The 14348-nt window shown below is 36.6% G+C and overlaps 1 protein-coding gene across 5 annotated transcripts in view; it reads left to right on the top strand.

The window, feature by feature from the left end:
- The window catches only part of lims2 (LIM and senescent cell antigen-like domains 2), a 51547-nt gene extending 37261 nt beyond the window's left edge, over positions 1-14286 (top strand). For 2 of the 5 annotated variants that reach the window (XM_030125439.1, XM_030125437.1), the window contains exons 3-10: positions 1875-1941; positions 2129-2249; positions 3237-3386; positions 4952-5102; positions 7410-7502; positions 7874-7922; positions 9088-9163; positions 12619-14286. In XM_030125439.1, coding sequence (XP_029981299.1) covers positions 1875-1941; positions 2129-2249; positions 3237-3386; positions 4952-5102; positions 7410-7502; positions 7874-7922; positions 9088-9163; positions 12619-12733 — 822 coding nt within the window. In that variant the 3' untranslated portion in view covers positions 12734-14286. Of the gene's footprint in view, positions 1-1874; positions 1942-2128; positions 2250-3236; positions 3387-4951; positions 5103-7409; positions 7503-7873; positions 7923-9087; positions 9164-9780; positions 10689-12618 lie in introns of those variants that run through there. The other 3 variants (XM_030125436.1, XM_030125438.1, XM_030125440.1) reach the window with 3 other exon arrangements.
- Positions 14287-14348: the final 62 nt, after the last annotated feature.

Raw genomic sequence — 14348 nt, 5'->3', positions numbered from 1 at the left:
CAGTAATGAAAAGCATCCACTTCATGTTCCGTGTAGTTAAGTGACTGTTCTGTGTTGTTGTTCTTGTTACTGCACATCCCATAGACATCAGTCCCACAGGTGTAAATACAGAAGGCTTTAATCCATTATTGAGTTATTTCAAGCCCACTTCCAGTAAGCTACTTGCTCTCCAGCCCACACAAGGCACGGCGTCTGTCTGTGAGGCCCAGGGAACCCGATGCTCCTCTTGTAAAGATAAAGCGTCTCTTAAGTTTCCGTCGATATTACCCACAAAGCAGAGGGTGTTACATTTACCTTTGAGTCTCTCTGAATAGCTCGACCTGTTTCCATAAATATACACAATAGGAGAGTTTAGAGATAGATGATTTAACAGTTAAAAATTGAAAATAACATGAATAGTTATACATTTTTTTTGTGTTGCACCTTGAGCAAGATATTGATCAAATTACAAAGTGGTCATAAAAGCATTAGATTCACATGGAAAGGCAGAGATCAGAACTTTGTATGAACATGCCGTCACTCAATATTGTTCTGTATGTACATCAGAAGTAGGGGTGTAAGAAAATATCGGTTCTGCAATATATCGCGACATTTCATTTCACGATACTGTGTCGATATTAAGAAGTACTGTATTGATATTTTTAGGTAATTATTTCAAATGCGGATGTTATGGAGGTTCATTTTTGTTTTTTGTTTTTTTTGTTTTATATTTTATTTATTATTATTTAACAGTTTTATTAATTAATGGTTATTTGAAGCATCCTAAAAGCACTTTTTACTCTCTCAGAGAGGCAGATGTTAGTTCCTTTCTTAGGATTGCACAAAAATAATGTTATGATGTTAGTTATGAACTAATAGAATATGAACATTTGAGCAGGATCTTAAACTGTAATGTCTGTAAAACATAATTTAAGTTTTAACAGAGAAAAAAATTGTGATGTAGCATTAGATCCTGTTGTGATCAAATAAAAATGTGTTTAGTATGTGTGCATATTTCTGGTGTAATTCAGTTCTTCCCTGAAATAATCATTAAAAAAAAAAAAATTGCCTTTTTAACAGTATCATGATATATTGTGATATATCGTATCGTGATCCTAGTATTATGATTTGGATCATTTTGCCAGATTCTTGCCAATACACACCCCTAATCAGGATACTCAAGTCCAATCCTAGTGTGATGGGGTGTGAAATAGGCCTCACATTGCACTTAAAATGATGTTAAAAACATCCTCAAAAGTTTTGAGTTTAACTATTTTTGTCATTCATTGCTTATTTTAGTGCTGTGTGCAGAAATTAATTAATATCTGGGGTGGTTGAGAAAGATATGATTTCTAAACATATTTGTTCTGAAGTTGTGTCTATTATAGTCGTACTGTGTATGCACAAGATGTGGACTCTTGTGCTGTAATCGTTTGTATTCTGTTGACAGTTTAGTTTACACTGGAAAAAAGGCCCCTCTTTAAACAAGTTAAAAAAAAATAAATTAATACAAGATATTTTTGCTTGAATTAAGCAAAAAAATCTGTCAATGGAACAAGTGAAAATTATCTAGGTGAGATTTCTTGAAATAAGATTTTCAAGATCTGTTGTCTAAAAATCAGTTATATCTCACTGAAAAGTTACTGTAGGTGATTATGTTTTATTTTAAGCGTGATGAGATATTTTCACTAGAAATGAGAAAAATACACTTGGTAAGATTTTGATTTTTTTCCAGTGTATACTTGTTTATTCTCTTACTTCTTTATTTCTTTTATTATATTTTATTTAATTTTTTACTGCATGCTCTGTGTATGCACCAAACCGCTTAAGCCAATTCCTAGTAATGTGAACCCTGTTTACTTACATGGCAATAAACACGATTCTGCTTCTGACAGTTTGAAGGCAGGAAATACTGCGAACATGACTTCCAGATGCTGTTCGCTCCCTGCTGTCATCAGTGTGGTACGTAGAACCGCTGCAGTTCAACACATTTGCTGCTTACATCAATCCTTTTTGATGTGATCCTACTTGTTCCGGGTCACATGATGCTGAGGATGCATACATACACATTCTTCATAACGCTCTTCTTCTTCTTCTTCTTCTTCTTCTTCTTCTTCTCCTTCTTTCTTCTTCTTCTTCTTCTTCTCAGGTGAGTTCATTATTGGCCGTGTCATCAAGGCCATGAACAACAGCTGGCATCCGGACTGTTTCTGCTGTGATATCTGCCAGGCTGTACTCGCTGATGTTGGATTTGTGAAGAATGCTGGCAGGTTAGTTCAGGAGGATGGTGGCAGGTCAGTGTATCTCTGCATTCAGTGGATTGACCGTAGACAACGACCTGTTGTAGGTTATTAAAGACCAATGAAAAATTTTAGCCAATCATTATGCAGATATGACCACCACACCGAAAACAATTAAGTTAGTAGAAAAAGTCTCTTTTTTTATAGCGAGTCGGTCTCACTCACTGCTCTATGTTTTACCCCGCATTACACAGGCTAGCAGGGGGTGTACTGGGCATGCTCAGATGTCTATAGAAAGAACAAGGTCTATTCTATCAGCATTTTTTGAAATTTTTCCTACTGAGAAAATGGTTGAATTTTTATGAATATTATATTGATATAAATAATACATTCAGAACAAGCACCACAGACCCATCATGGGTTAAAGGGGTCATATTTAGCTAAACCCACTTTTATTAGTCTTTGGTTAATTTATTTGTGTATTTGGACACTAATAGTTCAAAACGTTTGAATTTGTATGACATAATTGTTTATCAGCAGCGGCGGTTGTAGTAAAAACTGAAAATATGTCCAAACTTCAAGCTGATTACCTAAAATGTTAAATTGTTGGTTGAACAGGGCAGAAAGCATGGCCAACAACCTGGAGGGGGTGGGGTGTGAAGTGGCTCTTTTGCATTTAAAGGGCCAGTGCTCAAAACCACCTTTCTGGTGTCATTACTCAGAAATAACGTTGAAGATGGACCTGTGGAGTTGAATTAATGAAGAATTCAGACCCAAGCAGAGCATTTACAGTTTATGTAGACCACAAGGAAATGTTTTAAAATGCATAATTCCATTTAAAAAAGCAAAAAATCACTCCTTTAAGTTGTCATTACTACTCAAATTCATGACAGACTAAAGCTTCTGTATAATTCTTTGTCTTTTAGTGTGTACAGAATGTGGACCTGTGGAGAGAACAGGAAAATATTGCACTTCAATCCATTTTTGTCTTCACTTTTACCGTTTGTTTTCTTCCAGGCACCTGTGTCGTCCATGTCACAACAGGGAGAAAGCCCGTGGCCTCGGCAAATACATCTGTCAGAAGTGTCACGCTATTATCGAGGAGCAGCCCCTGCTGTTTAAGAATGACCCCTACCACCCTGATCACTTCAACTGCAACAACTGCGGGTAAACTTACTCACGTGCACCAACTCTGTCTGCAGTGTGAGCATCATGTGTCATTCATAAGCAGGAGGCGGCAGGCGGTGGATGTACGATGTGTCAGTTTGTGAATCGTACCACTTATAGCTCATGTTCTACCCAGGATCAGACTTTATCTACTGTCCAGCCAATGTCGTGCACTGGATGTTAAAGGGTTCAGTGGCTCGAAAATGTATAATGAAATAGATCGCCCGTGATTATCAGGTTTATTTTTATGTCATAAATATTTATTGTAGCTCTAGTTCTGTATTTATAGTCTTTCTTTAGTAAATTAAAAATAAAACCCTTGCTATGTTTCAACATCAGACGGCTTTGTTCTGTATTTCCCTCAATCCTACCCTGTGACCCCCAGCAAAAGAAAACAAACAAAATAAGACAATAAATAAATGAACACATCAACTAAGTAAGTAAATACATGAAAATAAAATAAACAGCAAGTGTAATCTGCAACAGTATTCGTACCAATTATTAGCAAAATTTAGGTCATGAAATAACATTGCTAAAACTAGAAAAGCACTCAGAGAGAGCAGACCTCCACCAAGGCAGATAAGTCCCCCCAGATCACCATCAAAATTTAATAATTTGTTCCTTGTGCCAGCATCAACATTTCCTGAAAATTTCATCAAAATCCGTCCATAACTTTTTCAGTTACATTGCTAACTAACTAACCAACAAACAAACATACCCTGGCAAAAACATAACCTCCTTGGCGGAGGTAATAACATGCACATGATACACTGTAGCACATGAAGTTGGAATAAAATATTTTTACCTCTTTCACTGAAATGATTGTGACAATGTGATGTATTCTTGATAGATAAACTGTAACTAGGACTCAGTATGTAATCATTACACCTGGACAAAGATGATTACTGATGTGTATAAATAGGAATAAAAAGAAGAATATGTCTGAAAACAAAACTATTCCACCTTTATGGGCAACAGTGTAAGACAGTGTATGTTCATGACTGGATATGGACATATATAGACATGCATAGATGTTATCATTTTGCAGATCTGTTGTACTGAATTTCCAAGATATTCAACAAAAATAGGATTAGTTACACATTTAAAATCTGCATTGGCTTGAAACAGCTGGATTCATGCATCTGCCACAAAATAATAATTTTTTTTTGCTTAATTCAGGTTTTTTTCTTAATTCAACAACAAAAAAAATTTGCCAGTGGATCAAGTAAAAATTATCTTGGTAAGATTTCTTGAAGTAAGATTTTCAAGATCTATTGTCTTAAAAAAGTTCTTATATCTCACTGAAAAGTTACTCTTTAGGTGATTATGTCTTATTTTAGGTGTGATGAGGTATTTTGACTTAGAAATGAGAAAAATGCATGTGGTAAGATTTTGATTTTTGCAGTGAAAAAAATGTTTGTTTTGAAATTTTAAAACAAAACATCTGGTTTTCCAGTATACACAGCAGTTCTCCTACACACAGCTATGATATGCACAGATATGTTTGTAATAAGCTGTAATAGGAGAGACATGGGGTTTGATATTAAATGTGTTTGTCTCTGCAGTAAGGAGCTGACTGCTGATGCCAGGGAGCTGAAGGGTGAGCTCTACTGTCTCCCGTGTCACGACAAGATGGGCGTCCCCATCTGCGGCGCCTGTAGAAGACCCATCGAGGGCCGTGTGGTTAACGCCATGGGAAAGCAGTGGCACGTGGAGGTACGACGTTACATTCAACGTCTGTTAAAAGCAGCTTTAACTAGGAAACAAAAATTTAATGCCCACAGGTGGACGATGTGTCCAATGTGCATTGTATTTTAACTTCATTACAGTGGCTTCGAGGTTTATGAATTGATCTACGTTCGATCAGTGGTTGTCTATCTATCTCTGTTCTACGTGCATTTTATTGTGTGTACATTCAGTGTGTGACTCATATTTTACCAGGTTTTTATCCAGAGTTCTGCCTCTAACTCCAGGCGCTGAACGTCATCCCTGTATCTACAGTCTGTCTCTAGTTCTGTCTCTGTTTTGTGACTCTCCTCCTTATTTTCTTTTTTTCACCTTTTACTGCCGTTTTCCTTCCTCCCTTTTGCACATGCAGCATCATGTTTGCTCTGTGTGCGAGCGCCCGTTTCAGGGCCACCCATTTTATGAGCGAGGCGGTCGTGCCTATTGTGAGAGACACTTTGACATGGTGAGAGAACAGAGGATTGGTCGATCCTGAGTGCTGCACCATGGCTCACCCCTACCTGCCTGGCCAGAACCCCCCCCCCTCCCCTGTATGTGCGTTACACTGATAACAGATCAGCTGATGAACTGAAGCTGCAGATAAACAGTCATAGTAGATAACATACAGTTGCGGAAAAAATTATTAGACCACCAAAAGTCATCAAAAGCAATGGTTATGCAATCAAGTACTAACTCCTGTGTGTATCATGTGACTGAAACAGACAGAAAAGAAAACATGGAATGCCTAAAAGTACTGTTTTTGTCAGTACAATGCTATAGATATTGATGTAAGAACTGAAGTGATTTTGGTTATTATCAAGAAAACATGGAAAATGTCTAGATATCAGCTCTTACATTAAATTCTAATGAGATATTTTTGTTGTTATCATTATTTTTGTCCAAACAAATGTACCTCAAGTTGTACCAGGCATTAAAATGAACAAGAAATTGAAGAAAGCAAGGGTGGTCTAATCCTTTTTTCCACAACTGTAGACGTTAGCGGAACAGAAAATCAATTCTGATGTTTGTAATTTTCTTTTTAATTGTTTTTTTTTTTTTTTTTTAAATCATCAACCGAGAGCAGTGGTCCTGTCCTTTTGACTGGGCCTCATAAGACCTGACTTAGGTAAAAATATGAACAGCAGTCTATGGATAATTCATTTTTTATCAGTTTTGATTGGCGTCAGTATTTACACATAATGTTTATAAAAAGATAATTTTAAGAGCCAATAAAGCTTAACATGTTTGTGTTCAATTGCTGAATGGATTGTATTGTTTGTTGCATTTGATAAACGTCGTCAAACACAAAAGCAGACTTTACCTCGTCACATTTTATCTCAATCTTTGAGAGTGAGGTGATAAAGTATTAAAAGATGTGAAAATCACTACGAGTCTGGTCATGTTGAAGCTGCAGAGATGTCCTCAGACTCTGAACAGATCACAGAGAAAGACAGTTACAGTGATGTGTGTAATCTTTCTATTTACGTATTTTTAATGGCCTTCAACAGTTTTACACAACTGCAACTTTCTTGACTTATACAATTATCTTTTAAACTGACAAACATCATGTATATAATCTATGCATTACACAAACAGGATCAAAAACATGTCAAAACGTTTCTCTCTCCATTGACTGTAATACATTTTTTTTTTCCAAAATGAGGTCCCATAGGACACAACCAGGAATGGGCGGGACTTTGGTCATCTTTGGTCAGCTATGAAATGTATCAACTTGTACAATTAACACTGATATAATGTATGTAGGAAACAGCTTTGGATCACAGCATTAATTATAGATTGTAATATATATGACTTTCTTTCTTTTTTTTTTTTTTTTTTGCATAAAAGTACTTCATTGCTTTTGTAATACTATAAATGGAGCATATAGGAATACTGAAGCCGGAAACATTAAATACTGGCAGAAAACACAACTTTTCCTCTTTTTAGAATGACTATCAGTGTGACCCTGCTCTTACAAATCACCACCAAGTCATCAATGTGTTTACAAAATAATTAGTGACAGAAATACTATGCATTTCCCTTGAATGTGTGTAATATTCTACATTTATTCTTCAGAAGTCTGTTTAGAGGATTTTTACTCACTCTTGATGTGACTGTGCTGTCCACCCTCTGCTTCCTGTGTTCAGTTTGGATCCAGAGAACTGAACTGAACTGGTCTGACTGTGGTTTGACCTCATATTGTCTAATCCAGGACTGTGACATGAACTAAAATGTGATAATGAACTGACTGGTGGCTGTGCTAACAACGTGTGCTCGGCTATGGGGTTTGTTTTGCAGCATTTTGTGTGTGCTAAGTGTGAGAAACCTTTCCTGGGACACCGTCACTATGAGCGCAAGGGCCTGGCCTACTGTGAAACGCACTACAACCAGGTAACGGCCAACGGTGTCACATCACTGGGGTATTTAGGGTCATTTTAGAAAACTGTAGATTTTGTCTGTCATTAAATCATCCTTCCTGTGGCTTTTAGCTGTAGTTGATCTCTTTGAGAGTTTTAGTGGTGTCATATTTTATTTCTGAGAGAAGACTGAATGGGTCTGAACACAGATGTAATGACTCCACCTAGTGTTGGAACATTTATGGGGGAGGTTTTGTTCATGTCTAGACATTTTGCATGGCATCTGACTGCAGCATGTTGTGTGTGTCATGCATTCATGATGTTCTTGTATTCATTATAATTACTTCAGTTATGTCATGTGTCGCTGTGTTGCTGACTCTGCTCTTTTTTTTTTTCATTTCCCAGCTGTTTGGAGATGTTTGCTACCACTGCAACCGTGTTATTGAAGGAGATGGTGAGAAGACGTGTTTTATTATGTTAATGTTGTGTGTCTGGTATCTAGTCTCTTTAAAGTCAGCATCATTTTATCAGTTTTACTTTGTCCTCCTGTGTGCGTAGACTGATCGGTTGATGGATTAATTGAGTGTATGTGTATATAAAGTTTATTTGTCCTCCTGAGATCCAGCAATGCATTTTTGTCCTCTGTAGTGGACAAGAGTTTCACAGCTTTGCTTGAAAAAATAAATAAATAAAAATGTCCACTGAAAAGGACATTATATTAAAAAAATGTATCTGTACTGCAAAAATCAAAATCTTACCAAGTGTATTTTTCTCATTTCTAGTCAAAATATCTCATCACACTTAAAATAAGACATAATCACCTAAAGAGTAACTTTTATTTAGACAATCGATCTTGAAAATCTTATTTTAAGAAATCTTACCAAGATAATTTTCACTTGTCATTGGCAGACTTTTTTTGTTTAATTCAAGATTTTTTTTTTTGCTTAATTCAAGCAAAAAAAAAAAAAAGTCACTCCCTTGTTGTTTTGTGCTCTGTTTTTGTTGTTACTGTGCTGTAAAAGTGTTTTGAAATTTAAAAAAAAAAAAAAAAAAGATGGAGAAAACGTTTATGTCCTGGGTCTCAGGAGGATATGTAGACCTTTCTAAAGATAAAAGTTGCACTGTCCTGTATATGGCATAGAATACAACATAAAGCGGAAAAATCAAAACAAAACAAGATTTAAAGTTAAAGTACAGAAAGGCCTCCAATAACATTTATTGTTAAAGTTTAATTGTATTGACTTATTTAATTATTGTCATATTGGTCTGGTTAGATTAATTTTAACATAGTAACATGAATAATTAAGTTTATGCCTAAAATCGTAATTGTTATCTTTGTCTAATGTATTTACACACATTTTTGCTATCGGTTTGTCTATCAATTATAAATAAAGGAATGGAATTGGAGTTAAAAGAAATGTTAAAATGAAAAATTAAACATAATAAGTTTGTTTTTATGCTGTTAAATCTGGATTGGTTCCATTGTGACTTTCTTCACTAATTCTTGCTTTAAAATTAGATTATGAAAGTTAGCCTTTGTAAAAATCTATTTAACTTCAGTCATATGACGGCAAGTAGTCAGGGACTCATGTGGTTCTGTTTCTTTTCTTTTTTTCCAGTGGTTTCGGCCCTGAACAAGGCTTGGTGCGTCAACTGTTTTGCCTGCTCTACCTGCAACACCAAGCTCACCCTCAAGTAAGGAATGAATCTAAAACCTGGCTGAACAGAAACATGACGTTTTCCTCTTTAAATCTCCCCATCTTTTGGTATTATTCATACACAGATCAGCCATAATGTTCTGACACTGACAGGAAAAGTGTTACTAATGCTGATTATCTCATTACAATGAGGCCTGCCAGTGATTGAACATGTAGGCCTTGAAGTTGATGTGTTAGAAACAGTAAAATAAGCAAGAGGAGGGATCTGAACAACTTTGACAAGGGAGTTAGAGCATCTGTTGTCAAATCTGAGATCTTCTTGGTCATTCCCATTGTAAAGTGGTTTGTACCTATCAAAAATAATCACTATTAATCTAATAATCAGTATTATTCCCACTTCTCCTGTTAGTGGTTAGAATGTTATGGCTGATCAGTTTATATCTGCTGTCAGTCTGTTTTCTCTTCTTTTCATTCCTAACTTTATCATCTTTCTCTTTTTCCTCGTAAACTTGTGTCTTCGTGGGTTGTTTCTTCACTTCTCTTTTCTCCATCCCTGTTCTCCTCCTCTTCAACCATCACCTTTCCTTCTCCTCCTCCTGTTTATTCCCTCTATTCCCCACCCTTCCCTCCTCCTCTTCCTCCCTGCTCCGTCAGGGATAAGTTTGTGGAGGTGGATCTGAAGCCGGTTTGTAAACACTGCTACGAACGCCTCCCAGACGACATGAAACGGCGGCTGGCCAGGCGTGAACGCGACTCAAAAGAGAAGAAGAAGAAATTGATACCAATGTGTCTGTGATCCTCCTTTTCCTCCTTTTTCTTCACTTCCACTGTTCTTTTGGTTAGTTTGCATCTTTCTCCTTCCTGTTTCTGTTCTATTTTCATATCCTATTATAATGTCTGCGTCATATTTCCACACTGTTCTGCGTAACTGTGTCAAATGGTCTTTCAAACCAATTAAACCAGTGTGTCAATACAGGAGGTGACCTAACTTGGAAACATTTCAGTGCTTAAAAACCACTTCTCAGCCAGAATCATTAACAGAGATTAAGCAGGTACTCTGGTAACCTCTGCAACGCAAACAGGAAAATCAGATCAGTCACAAGTTGAAGGGAAAGCTTTGTTTTTTTTTCTTGTTTTTTTTTTTTTTTTTTTTTTCTGCGTCTCTGTGTCTGTAGAGAGTAAAGTCTTAATCTCTTCCGGCAGCTTTCTGGCCTCAGCTATGGAAGTGCCAAGACTCCACCGGGTTGGACACGTGCACTTGTTCAGCCAGCGATTATCTGCTTTGAGAGGGAATGCCGTCTAGGGGCAGCTGGGGGAAAGCTTTACAGAGGGGGGGGGTCCAATTATTTTCTGGCCTCTGTTCATGATCTTTGGAGAGCTTTCCTGTCGGCTGCTGAACATTTGCCAGACTGTATGTCAGTCTCTCTGTAGAGAAGAATACGAACGTACTGTAGCAGTGTATATCTGCCTCGGCCAGGGGTGTCAAACATCCAGCCCCTGGGCCAAACCTGGCCCACCAAATGGTCCAATCCAAATGAAATGCAAAAATTACACTGAAGACATCAATCAATCAATCAATCAATCAATCAATCAATCAATCAGTTTTATTCCAATATTATTACAAACAGTTAAAATCAACAATTCATTTACAAGATACATTTTGTAACAGGACACCCCAGAGGCAGTCCTCAGCTTATAAATGGGAGCCCTTAAACATGTGATAGGAGACACAATTTGCATTATAATCTTTAATAAATGTAAATATTCAAAATAACTACAAACATAAATTAAAATATTTGCCTATCTACCTAACGATGTTTCATTTAATTTCCTTTTCCTGAGTTCTATTGTAAGCAGCACATTCCCATAATCTCAGATAATTTAATAATAAGACATGGGGCTTAATCCACATAAATAAAGAGTTTACATGATTTGTATATCAGCCAGCAGGGTTATGGGTCAGGCATTAACAGTCAAGGACGTCAAAATTATTTTAGTTCAGGGGCCACATACAGACCAATTTGATCTCAAGTGGGTCGAACCAGTAAAATAATAGGATAATAACCTTTAAATAGTGACAACTCCAAAGTGTTCTCTTTGTTTCAGCATAAAAAAGTAAAATTACATGAAACTGCTTTCATTAAACTGTTTTTTCCCCCCAAAAAATGTGAATAACCTGAACAAATATGAACAACTGAGACACAATATTGTTAAAATTGCACTCTTTTTCTTGAGAAATTTCAGGCTGTTCATGTTGTGTTCATGTCGTTTTTTAAGGGATAGCTTGGAGATGTCAACATTTTCATAATGTAACTTTACCTTTTTCACGCTAAAATGTAGAGACAAGTTTGGAGTTGACATTATTTTTAGGTTATTATGTTATTATTTTACTGGTCTGGCCCTCTTGAGATCATATTGGGTTGAATGTGGCCCCTGAATTAAAATGGGTTTGACACCCCTGGCCTAGGCTTTATACTTAGACAACTACTATTATTATTTTTATTATTCTATTACTAAGATGTGTAAGATTCATTCAGGTTTAGGAGGATGAAATTACAAGAAGTTGGTCCCGTTCACATAGTGCACCACATTTAATATGATAGTCAACACTAAAACATGTTTTTTGAGCTGTGAACAGAATCACATAACACAGATGTGATGAAACACATCAGCACTGGTGTTAATGCACATAAAAATGGGAAGTATTTTAAAAATGTGCATTTCGTAGGCGTAAACCACATTCTGTCTTGTTGAGCCTTCCCACCCGTTAAGTGATGTGAAATCATACTGTTAGTATTTTTGTAGCATGACTGTCTTGAAATTTTTATTTTAAAAAAATCAGTGTCAACCACCTTTAATCAGAGATATCTGTTTGTCTCTCAGTTGAATTATTTGTCCGTTTTAGTGTGAAATAAGGTATTAAAACACTATAGTGATACTTTCAGTACAGGCTTCAGAATTGCTCTTTTTGTTGGGAAATGTAGTTGATATTTAAGAAGCTTCAAGGCTCAATTTGATTGTTGGAAAATACAGTACAATAGAGAAAGCAATAAAAATATTCTAAATATGTGCATGGGTATTGATTTCTGGCAGGTGCTAAAACCAGAACAAATATTCAGACAAACCTTCGCAGAGCCTCGTATAGTTTTGCATAAACATCTGATTCTCTGTTGATGAACCTGAACTCCTGTCTCACATCCACAGCTGGACATGCAGACAAAATAATGTAACATGATTAAAAGGCAATTGAATATAAGGCAAAACTGAATAATTTGACTCAGTTTGTGATAAACATTCCCATCCGCAGCATTTACTTTTAATTTGATATCACACACACGTCAACATCTGAACATAATACAGTGTTTTGTCAGAGAAGAACAGATCCTCCAAACCCTGTTCTGTTCCAGGGGACAGCTCTGGTACAAACATGTCCCTCACTGATAACCCAGACAGACCTCAGCACATGATTTATTGTGGGTTTCTCTTCCCCAGGAACAAGTTTGTGGAGTTTGACATGAAGCCAGTGTGTAAGAAGTGTTATGAAAAATTCCCACTGGAGCTGAAGAAGAGGCTGAAGAAGCTTTCAGAAACTGTTGCACGAAAGTAAAGTCAGAGCTGAGCAGCACGATGGAGGGAGACAGACGGAGACCCTGAGGTGGCCGAGTAACACAACAACTCAGAAATGACAATCATAGATGAGAGCATTGGTGGATTTTATCTCATTGAAATGTTAGAAAATTGGGAGCTATTTCAGTGGAGCTGGTCTTCCTCTGTTCCTCCTCCTCCGTTTCCAGCTGCAAAGCACTGAGGATCATTTCATGAGCCTGAAACTGACCGATGAACAGTCAGTCAGTAGGTTTAACATAAACCTCTGTCAGTGCCTTTTACCTTAAATTCTGCACTGTATTTTTCACATGCTTGCCTTATTTCACTGCTACACTTATTTAACCTAAACAAATACAAGGTGGTCATGTACATCATGATAATTTTAGACCTTTAAAAAAAAAACTGAAATATTTGATGACTTAAAGGTATGTGCCTCTCAGCCTGAATCACAGTATGTTACTGATACTCTTTTATAATAACAAAGAAACCCAAAGAATGTTGAGAAAAATGGAATTTATTCAAAGTGTATATAATCTATTAAGTCCTGTATTCCACCAACTTGTATTACATGTATATTATTCAGTGTTATGCAAAACTGGTTATGTTTTAAAGTTTTGAGACTTTTTTTTTTTGTCAGGATACTGTATCCTGTGTAATGTTACGGTAATGAACCCAAACGTTACTTACAGTATGTTGGATTATCTTCTTATGTGCTATGCAATGTATGTGTGAAACAATGTATGCAAACTTATATTAACATATAGTTAACAGTTTTTAAATAAAGTTATACAGTGTAATTTAAATATATTTGAAGGCAATAAATCACTGTGATGATGGGAGTCTTTTTTTTTCTTGTGGAATTTGCAAAAAAGTGATTCATTTAAGACTTTTGAAAGAAAGGAGTCCTCCACAACATCACAACTTGTTAGTGCCTCTAAATTTACGACAGAGTTGGATCTGCAGCTGTGACACAGTGCGACCAATACAGAACACTATCAGCCTCACAATGACGTGATTCATTGAGGGGCAACTGGTAACTGTGTGGAACAACATTGTGACTTGCAGCATGTGCAGAGACCGGATGTTGAACATGTGTGTTTGTTATTTGTAATCCAAGAGAAGTTATCCTCTTAGAGAGGTGTACCGACTTCCTCAGGGCTCAGACCCTCTTAGGAAGGCGAACGAACTGTTGGAAGGAGGGGAAAATGATTTCCGTTCTTTAAAACATTTCATTTGATCAGTATTTCATTATACAAAGCTTCACTTCCGGGGCTGTTTGATAGACACATTCCACTGTGTGATGGAAACGTAAACCCTGTGCTGTAACATTTCTCATCTGTTCAACTGAAACTTTTGACTCAACTGGTTGTTATGAGACTCTACATACACATATACTGCTCAGATACTGTTTTTAATATGCAATGCTTGTCAAAAGACTGTTTATTCATGTAAACACACCAAAGTGCATGTTCAAGAACTGAATGGAACTCTATTTTTCAGTATATCTAAGATGATGCTGTCAGCCCACCTGAATAAATATGTATGTGAATGCTACCAGTGTGGGTGTAGTTTTTATTTATGCCCTTTTCTGTCTCATACATGACATCATTAGCAGC

The sequence above is a fragment of the Sphaeramia orbicularis genome, chromosome 21 (genome assembly GCF_902148855.1).
Source record: "Sphaeramia orbicularis chromosome 21, fSphaOr1.1, whole genome shotgun sequence".
Lineage (NCBI taxonomy): Eukaryota > Metazoa > Chordata > Actinopteri > Kurtiformes > Apogonidae > Sphaeramia > Sphaeramia orbicularis.
This window is presented reverse-complemented; position numbering and strand designations above follow the sequence as displayed.